Source organism: Neltuma alba, unplaced genomic scaffold (genome assembly GCF_004799145.2).
Source record: "Neltuma alba isolate B1F8T4 unplaced genomic scaffold, ASM479914v2 tig00012451_pilon, whole genome shotgun sequence".
Lineage (NCBI taxonomy): Eukaryota > Viridiplantae > Streptophyta > Magnoliopsida > Fabales > Fabaceae > Neltuma > Neltuma alba.
The window spans coordinates 227,578-237,863 of NW_021636930.1; the positions used below are offsets into that span (position 1 = coordinate 227,578).

Consider the following 10,286-nt stretch of genomic DNA (forward strand, 5'->3'; position numbering starts at 1 on the left):
GCATTTTGCAAAACCTTATATGTTCGAACCCCAGGAAGAATCTAACTCTTGTATTAACCATGTCTTATTATTTCCATGTACTAATTTTTATGATTATCGTCTGTGATATGACTCGAGCATTGACATTCGAATAAAACAATTCACACTAACAAAACAGAACCGGAACGCTAGTCAATGGAAAACAAAATTTATATTTGAAATTAAAAAGGTTTGCATTCGTTCTAAACCAGTTAAAACGAAATTATTAATTTGAAGGTGGAAATCGATATGTTAGGCTTAGCATTATCTAACAAGGAAGACATTAGCGAAGTTAAAATCTTGATACCAGACGGCCATCATCCTTCAATGGATCTGAAGTTACAGAACCCAAAAGAAACAGAAAATATAAGAAAATAACGACAACAAAAGATTGGAAAAAGCTTCCAGCTTGGAAGAGAGAATAATCATATGGAGGTGCTCAGAGAATAGTTGAATGGAAGAGAAAGTTTTTCCACACGAAAAAGATCAGATTAACGAGATTATTTGATCTCATCATCATCGCACCTTCAAGTCGACTTCAGCATGAACAAGAAAACAAGAAACACAGACCGCCATCAAAGCTACAGACAGAGAAATTGAAACGGAACAATAAACCTATCGCATTTAGGGTTTCCTGCTTTACTCATCAATTCTCAGGCCTATATTTATAGCCACCGAACAGATTCTTATTGGGCTTCGTCCTTTGAACTAATTGGGCTTCCCGGTCTGCCTTCAAAAAAAATAAGACCGAAAGAAAGAAACTAGAAAGAAAAAAAGTAACAGCATTTTTATTTAATTTCAATGCAATTAAATATTTCAATTTTGAATGAATGATTTTATAAAATAAAATTATTTTACAGTCGAATTAAATATTTTAATCAAAAAATATGGAACACTGGAACTAAAAAATTATATGAACTGTCCCGAAATATTGATTTTATTCCATTTCATATTTAACTTTAAAAAAGGACCTAAATTTAGTTAGTGAATATACCTTTTTCTTAATAAATAATTAACTTATTTTTTTAAGGGAGAATCCCAATTAAATCAGCTGAAATACCTAAATTCAGATTTAGGCTTGTATTTTTAGCAAATTCCTAATTAGGCCATAAGACCTAATTAGGGATTTTTAAATGTTGTTAAATAACCAGAATGCCCTTCTTCAATTAAAAAGAAAATTTGACCTCATCTCTTATGATTTTTTTTAGACCAAAAAACTTGTAAGTAATTTTACGATGTTTGAAATTTGTATATATAACTTACACTATTAAAAATATTTTAATAAAACATGTTAAATTACAAATATAAGTAAAATTATAAATATAAGTAAAGTTTAAATAAATTTTTTTATTTTCAGTTTTTATAATTTACATTAGTTTTATTTATTTAGACAATATTGGATCTAATTGAAAATGTAAATGATTACGATTTAATATTACATTTTTATTATAATTAAAATATTTTAAAATTTTAAAATAAATATTTACAACCTGAAAAAAATATTTATTTAAAGATTACTTATATTATAATTTGAAATGTTTTATGAAAATATTTTGAAGATTTTAGTTATATTACAAAATTTCAAACACTAAAAAATTATTTATATTTTTTTGTCTAAATATTAATAATAAGAGATGATGAACCATTTTAGAGGGATAAAATAATCAATTTTGATTTTTAACTAAAGAGGGGCATTATAGTTATTTAACAATATTCAACAATTCCTAATTAGGTTTTATGTCCTGATTAAGAATTTGTTAAAAGTGTAGGCTTCAATTTAAATTTAAGTATTTCAGCAGGATTTAATTAGGATTTTCCTTTTTTTTTAATACCTAAAATTCTCAATTTCTTATACTGAAAATTGGAAACAGTACAATTAAAATTTTTTTTTTTTCATGTTCTGTCTGAAAATTGGAATTGCAAGAAGTTTCACGGTTTCTTCTTCTTGGAAAATAAATAAAGTAAAGAAACGTAGACTTTTTGACCTCCTTTTTGTTGCCGGGCTTTTAAATATGAAAACCTCCTAAAAAGCAATAATGGAGCAAAAGCAAACAAAATCTGAAAGTAAAGCATCTTTCTTCTCAAGGAACCCAACCAAAAACCCTTCCAAGCAATATTTTTCTCTCTAGCTCTGCAACCCCAAACCCCGATCGCCGACATTCTGTTCCTCCATGGCAGAGTATATATCTTCCTCTCTCTGAGATTTCTTGCTTTACAATCAGCATTTTTTCTTTTTATATCAATTGTCTTTACGTTTTAATTCATTCTAAATCCCTTGTTTCTCTGTAATCTCGTGTTTTCCAGATCCGAGCAGTACCCAAAGGAGTATTACAACACGGAAGCCGTTCAAAGAGTCTCATCTGATTCTTACTCTTCATCCACAACCAGCGTTCACGTTACTGCTCTCGATGGCCTTGTCAATGTCAATTCCCTTTTTACGATCGCTGTCTTCGTGGGTCTCTCTCTTACAACCCCCGGTCAGCGAAGTCTTGAGAATCGGTCCACCTGCGACGCCGGAATCGACGTCGCCAAGAAGCTTCTCGTCTTCGAGGTTGTCTCTTTCAGCTTCTTCCTCTTCTCGTCGTTGGTCGCTCAGGGCCTGAAGCTCGCCATCAACTTGCTTAATAGCAAAGAAGTCGATGAGGCTTTCAGAGTACACATCAATCTCAAGGTTTTGAGGTTCGGGATGATGGGCTCCGCCATTGGATCCGTAATGGGTTGCTTGTTTCTGATGCTTTCGATGGTCAATGTGATCGAGATTCGGTTAGGGATGCTGTCCTGCGGTAGCAAATCTGCTACTCATGCCGTTGCAGCTTTGGTGATACTGGTTTCTTCTGCTCTTTTGGTCTATATTTCCACTGCTATATATGCTTTTACGCACTAAGTTAACTCGGAAATAGCTAATTTTTTCTATGCATTATTATGAAAAGCCCTGGCTTTTGCTTGATGATGTAGAATTGAAACAGTGCTGGGTTGTGTTTTTATGTCCAATCCATGATTCTTCTTCTTCTTGGGAGTTACTGTCCTCTCCAGGGAGATATTGTTCAATTTTCAGTTTTTGAATTAGCAACAACTAGCATTATTCGTTCACTTTTCTGTGAATTTGGTATTGATTGCTTGCGTGAGTAGTTAACAAATGCGCTACGTTTGGATGGTTGAAAATTAGAGAGAAAAGAATGTTTGGAGGAAAAACTCCCAATTTTAAGATGTCACTCGTTTCTGAATCTTCCACCAAATTCTCAAGGTCATTAAGTCCTTCACCACATTACCTATGGTCAAGGAAGTATTGTTCACTCACTGACTCGTTGGCCAACACAGATCCCACTCGAAGTTGTTGGGTAAGTAGTGTGCGAGTAATGATTCTTTCTCTCCTTGATCTCTGTTTTACGCACAGAATTTATGTGATTCATCAACGAGGACAATTTCATTTGACGAGTTCTTGGAGGAGGAGAGGAAGACCCGGGCGGGGAAGAAAGCCTAGTAGTGAAGGTGGGATTCTAATTAGGGGTAAAATGGACCACTTAGGCCCAGTGGTCAAACTCAAATTATCAACTTATCATTTGGCAAAGATATGGGTCTTTGAAAAGATGGACTGAGGGAGTGTTTGGATAAAAACCAAACCATGGTTTCAGAAGTGTTTTTACAGATTACAAAGTAAATATGTGGAGGAGGTTATCTCGTTTTGCGGAAAAGTGCTTCTGAAACCACGGTTTTAGAGCACCCAAACAGAGCCTAAACCAATAAGAGTTATTCTATTTGGTAAGGAGTCAGCTTATAACCTATAAGATTGTGAGTTCGAATAAGCCTATCTAAACTTTCTTGTAACCAAAAACAAAAAAAACAAAAAAAGATGGACTTAATTTAATTAAAAGTTATTAAACGACCTACTAACAAAAATGATTGACATGACTTAATAGATGCCTATTAGAAATATCTTTTTTCTTTAAAACAATGGTTACGGAATTCTCTCTGCTCTTCTTTATTAGAGACAAATAACTAATTCAGATTTCAGAACGAGGGACAAAATACAATTAAAATCAATAAATATGCTACAAATATATTTAAAAAATATTTTGATTTGATAATTGACCGTAGACTTTTAATAATTGATAATAAATACTTTTTTTTAAATAAGGATAAAAAATTTATTAGTACTCTCGACAAGAGGTTTTTGTTTATTATAAATAAGACGACAAGAACCTTCTTTAGATTCTCTTATAGCTCAGCCTTATTCAAATAGACTTCGATTTATTACTCGGTTCTTCTTTCTTTTTTTTTTGGTTTAGTACTTGGTTCTTCTATTAAATAGGCCAAGCCTATCTTACGGGGAAATTAAAAAACAAAAAAGGCTAAGCCTAAAACAGGCTGAGCCATGTGGGAAAAGAAAGTTCCATGTCCACTTGCTATCTAAGCTATGATTAACTTTAATGTTGTGCAACCAACGAGAGCCCGTGCAGTTGGTAAAAGAGTCGGCTTATAACCTATAAGATTATGAGTTTGGATTTCGCTGTTGATGTGAGAACTTTATTGGTGGACGATCTATAAGTATCTCTATAAACGCTTTTTGAAACTAAAGGCATGCCCTATCCCTCGTAGGTTCTCGAGACCTAACTCACCTAAAATTTTTTTGTACTTAAAAAACCTTCAGTGTTGTGCTAAAAAGGAGAAAAATAAAAAGGAAAAACAAAGTCAATAGCGGGCTATAGACAATGCTTTCGTTAGTAACGTGTATGCCTAGATTACTGTAACCGTTGTTTTATATGGTTCATGAATTCACACACACATTTGTGTTCCTAGAATACTGTTAAAATTAATATGATTCATGTATCCCAGTTTAGTGTATATAAAAGTGTGCGTGATTTATGTGTTAAGTATTTAACATGGGATCATAGATTATCTGTTCAAGAGTTAATATATATATATATATATAAATATACTACCTCTGGTCCTTAATATAAGGCCCTGTTTGACTTTTATTTTGGTCCTAAATATAATACTTTAATCCACTTTGTCTCTCATATTTATTCAATTTTTTCAAGATAGTCCTTCTAATAATTATAATTCCAGTCAATACACTTGATTAGCGAGAATATTTTAGAAAAGACAACTTTAGGACAAATAACTAACTCAACTTACTTCCTTAATCTCTTCAAATTAGTCAATTGGATCTTATAATTGGGATCGGAGGTAGTAAATATAAGACCCCAATCCACTTTGTCTCTAATATTTATTTAATTTTTTCAAGATAGTCCTTCTAATAATTATAATTCTAGTTAATACACTTAATTAGCAAGAATATTTTAAAAAAGACAACTTTAGGACAAATAACTAACTCAACTTACTTCTTTAATTTCGTCAAATTAGTCAACTAGATCTTATAATTAGGATTCGGAGGGAGGTAGTATTTATTAGCCTTTCAATAATGTTTAGTTCTCAAATATGGGGGGGGACATGGAGAGAGGAGCTTAGGAGAAAGAATTAGACTCTTACGAGAGAATGTTGACTGAAAGAGACTCTGTTGAAACAGAAAAAGCAAGAGATTTAAGCTGTGTTTGGATAGAAACCAAACCATGATTTCAGAAGTGCTTTTACGGATTTTGAAGTAAATATGTGGAGGAGATTATCTCGTTTTGCAGAAAAATGCTTCTGAAACCACGGTTTGGAGATACCCAAACAGGCCCTTATTCTTTAAAGAATCAGTTTAGGCAGAAGGACGCGGGCTTCGGGTAGTATAAGACTCGAATGACCACTAAAGCAACTGAACTTAGTAACTGAACTCACGACTAAAGTAACTGAACTTACAACAGAAGTTCGAGTTCTGCGAAGTCTTGTCAAAACATGACAACTTGTGTGGGAAGTATGACGTGCGTGGCCAACTGAAAAAGAAAAACTATTAGTGCTATATATTACTCCAATTTTTAATATAAAAATTAGTTAATTAATTTGAATAATTTAAAGAAGTTTGTTAAATTAATTATCTGTGATAAATATATGTTGCTTTTTTAAAATATTCTTATTAATTATGTGTATTAGCTAAAGCTACAATTTGATGAAATATTTAACATATCAACTACCACAAGGACTATCATAAAAAAAAACAGATAAATATGAGAGATAAAGCGGATTGAAGTATTATATTTAAAATCAAATTAAAAGTTAAACAAACTCTTATATTCAGAAACGGTGGTAGTATTTCCCTAAAAGATCATGTCGGTATGCTTGTGGAAGAACTATGTGAAAGTTGAGTTGTCTTCTCTCTGTTTTCTTTCATTAAGCAACGGTTGTGATAGCTTTCGGTTTTTTTTTTTTTTTGTTTACTCTCTCTGACTTTTATTTTCGGTACATGTTATTCTTATTTGATCAATGCACAGATTTTCCCTAGTTTTAACTTCTGATTTCTTATGGACTTTATCTATTGACTTCCTTGAAATCTACAATTTCAGGGGACAAATTATGTTGGGAAAAAGACAGTAAAATACTCTCAAAATTACTAAATGATAAATTAGGGTAGGTAAATTTTAAAATCCCAATTCAGACTCTAGGTACTATTTTGGAATTTTCAAATCTTGTAAAATGACAATATTGTCCTTACTGTTGGTGACTACTCCCATATAGTTATTGACTACTTTTGTTTTCAAAGTTCTGATGAATATTTTTATATAGCTATTGACTATACAAGAGTAGTAAATCGCATTATTAGAGTAGTCAATAGCTTATCAAGAGTAGTCATCAGAATTTAAAAATAAATGTAGTTAATAGCTAAAAAAGAGTAGTCAATATATAAGAAAGAGTAATCACCGGAGCTCCGTTGACTAGTTACTGAAGTTCCGGTAACATGTCATCAAGGTTTAAAAATAAATGTAGTCAATAGTTAAAAAAAAGTAGTCAATATATAAGAAAGAGTAATCATCGGAACTCCAACAACCGGTCATTGGAACTCCGGTAACCGGTTGCCGGAGCTCCAGTGGTTGGTTGCCGGCAGGGTCGCCCGGCATCGGAGCTCCGGCAGCCGGAATTGCTGATGTGGCAGTATTTAAAAAAAGTAAATGGCATTTTTGTAGTTTTATAAGATTTGAAAATTTCAAAATAGCATATGCAGTCTGAATTGGATTTTTGAAATTCAAATACCCTCTTTTGTCATTTAGTAATTTTAAGGGTATTTTAGTGTCTTTTTCTCAATTATGTTTTATGTTATTTATATTATTTTGATTATGACTCTCTGTCAGACAAACATTATTGGGTGTTAGTCTTTTCAAAACATTTTGTCTTGTGAATCGAATTTGAAACTTGGAGACATTCTCTCTTATGAGTGGAAAAATTATAGTTGGGTTCTGTAACCCAACTAACGCTCAAGCATCTTTAATTTTTCTTACATGTACAGCATATGCCATATGATATGGTATGTGATTTTTGACCCAAACAAAAAAAAAAGAAAAAATTATTGTCTTATTTTCATATTCCCTCTCCTCCCTCGTAATAACTTTTCTTTTCTCTGTTAGTTGTCAAATTACAATTTATCGTAGCAGAAAAAGAGAAAATGTCAAAGAGTAATCACAAGAAAACAGCAGACATCTCATTCATATTATTTATTTATTTACATACTTACTTCTACATGGAAGCATCTTACATCATTTTTCTTGGTGAATAACATCAAACATCTTATTGTTTGACCCATTCCACGAACTTAGCTAAATTCTCGAATGAGATACCCCCATCTGTTAAGTTATTGCTGATAATCTTCTTAAGCTTCATGGACCTTTCCCTTAAGCTTTCATCTTCAAGCAACATGTCCACTTTTCTCTTGATTTCATGGCGAGAGATCAGTCCTTGATCATCAAAATCAAATCCCAGTCCAACTTTCCAAGCATCACAAACACACGTCTTGTCAAAAAAATGGTCACCAAAGTATGGCCAACACAGAAAAGGCACACCATTGATCAAACCTTCCATGACAGAAATCCAACCACAATGACTAACAAAACAAGCTATTGCAGGGTGGCTCAAAACATCATGTTGAGGTGCCCAGTTAACAATTTTCCCGTTTTTGCCTTCAAACCCATCTGGGTATGTCAATTTTGAGTCTTTACCTTTGTCATTTTCCCTAACAACCCAAAGAAAAGGCCTCTGAGTAAGCTCAAGTCCAAGAGCTAGCTCTTGAAACTGGCTTGTATTGAACTCAGTGAAGCTGCCAAAGGCAACGTATATGACAGAACAAGGAGGTTGCTGGTCTAGCCATTTCAAGCATGATTTGTCCTCCTCCCAGAATTGTCCAATTAGTGACTGAGTACCTGAGCTCTCACGGCTCTTCATTAATGGCCCAATGGGAAGGATCTTGGGGTATAAAGTGAAAGCTCCAGGCTCAAGTTCAAAAATGGTATTGCAAAGCCACCAATCTGTTAAGTTTGAAGCTCTTACTATTCTTAAAATGTAATTGAATATTATCTTTTGAGAGGCTGAGTTTCCTATACAGCACCATGGAATGTGAGTTGTGCTCATCTTAGGAATATCTGGGGATAGCTCAAATTCTCCTTTTGCAATTGGGATTCCTACAGTGCCAAGAGACATCAACTTAGGTTAAAACATATACAAACAATATACCAAAGTTTTAAAGCAATAAAGATATGCATGTCAATAAATTAAAATCCTGAAAATCGGATTAGTTTATTAAATTGGTCAAGACAATAACTTAAGGGTCAATGATCTAACTATGGTTGAATTAGCATCAACCAATCATTATTAAAATAATATAACTTAGTTAAAATATATAAAACATTTACAAGTAACTCTAAAAAGTGTTATTTAAATGAAAAAGTGATTAATTTACGAGTAAATGAAACATTCACATATAAACTACTCATAATCCAACAAAATAGAACTACTAAAGCACAAATTTGATGGATTGTTATTTAATCTTAATTCAGACTAGCTTCATTTCCGGTTTAGGAAGTGGGAAATATAAAATTCAATCCAAAATCCAAGACTCTTAATCTGACCAGTTAGGAAATTGGTTCACCAGTTAACTGGTCAGATTATCAAACTCAAATTGAGTTTTAATCTCATACAATGAATAGTGTCGTGTGAAAAAGAAGAAAGGGAAAAGATCATATAACCATCAGAATCTATGAGTCCATCTTCAATGAGCTTCGGCGCATGAAGTTTCAAGGCTAAAAGAGCTGCAGATGCAACACAGATGACAGCAGCTTTAATACCAAACTTATGTGCAACTTCTAAAGCCCATGCCATACTCACATCTGCCACCACACAAGTGATTCTGCCACCATCTTTAAGAATGCTATGTTCTAGAAGCTTCTCGAACTCCACTTTCATGGTCTTCAGCATTGCCAAACATAACCTGGCAACGTCATTTCTGTCATCTTCGGGTCCCATACCATCTGGAATTGACACTAATGTGAAAGGCAAGCTCTCCTCAGTCTCTTCCATATTCATTGCCTTCAACATTCTCTTGTGGTTGTAATCAGAGTTGGCAAAGGTGATTTTGAAGCCATTTTGGGCTAATTTATGAGAGAGGTTCATTAGACAATTGACATGTCCTTGAGCAGGAAAGGGTAAAACCACAACATGGGGTCTGCTCATTCTCTATGTCTGCTGATGATCACAATGGTTATGGATGTGTGTCGAGAAGAAGAGCTATATTGTGGTTTATTTTATAGACAGGAGAGGCTAAGTTTCTTTCACTTGTGATATTAATTAGTTTGTTGAATTCTCACAGAAATTTCAGTACTCTTTTGCTTTATTGGAAAATAAATGGATAAACTGGCAAGTCAAGTCAAAGAAAGGTACAAAGGAAGCATTTATTAGATTCAGTATGCGTGAGTCAAAAGTTACGTTCCTAGCGACCATAATTATCACTCCCTTTGTTTAAGAAGATAATTTTTTTTTAATTTTGGAAGTAGTAAAACATTGACCACGTTTTTAATTTTTTTTAAAAAATTTATTGTATTAAAACATTTCTGACATTATTTCCATAAATAAGAGGGTAATGAAAAAATGTGAATTCATATGCTGCTTTAAACTTCAAAAAGGACAAATAAAATAAAAACAAAAACTTTTCTTCTAAGAATACTTATATATATAATTTCACATCAATTCTCACAATATCTTTAGTTATTAGTGCAGATTTTCTGCAAATCGGATCGTGAAACTTCATGAATGGTGGCTCTCTCCAAGAGCCAACCTCGATCCATTTCGGTTGGAGCTCATGGCACTCCGAGAAGGCCTTCTTTTAGTTACTGAATTAGCGAGATTTT

General features: G+C 33.2%; 2 protein-coding genes and 1 non-coding gene across 3 annotated transcripts; 1 reads left to right on the forward strand and 2 right to left on the reverse strand.

Moving 5' to 3' along the window:
* Nucleotides 1-455: 455 nt before the first annotated feature.
* On the reverse strand, nucleotides 456-542 carry LOC114727164 (small nucleolar RNA U30). Its single transcript, XR_003738564.1, has one exon. It is a non-coding gene; the product is annotated as a small nucleolar RNA U30 (small nucleolar RNA).
* A 1,562-nt stretch (nucleotides 543-2,104) lies between these two features.
* LOC114727163 (uncharacterized) lies at nucleotides 2,105-3,108 on the forward strand. Its single transcript, XM_028913884.1, has 2 exons — nucleotides 2,105-2,197; nucleotides 2,323-3,108. Exons 1-2 carry the CDS (start codon nucleotides 2,190-2,192, stop codon nucleotides 2,900-2,902), a joined length of 588 nt encoding a protein of 195 aa, XP_028769717.1. The 5' UTR covers nucleotides 2,105-2,189; the 3' UTR covers nucleotides 2,903-3,108.
* Nucleotides 3,109-7,677: 4,569 nt separating this feature from the next.
* On the reverse strand, nucleotides 7,678-9,612 carry LOC114727140 (UDP-glycosyltransferase 83A1-like). Its single transcript, XM_028913862.1, has 2 exons — nucleotides 9,129-9,612; nucleotides 7,678-8,564 (listed from the first exon to the last, which is right to left on the reverse strand). Exons 1-2 carry the CDS (start codon nucleotides 9,610-9,612, stop codon nucleotides 7,678-7,680), a joined length of 1,371 nt encoding a protein of 456 aa, XP_028769695.1.
* Between the last annotated feature and the right edge of the window lie 674 nt (nucleotides 9,613-10,286).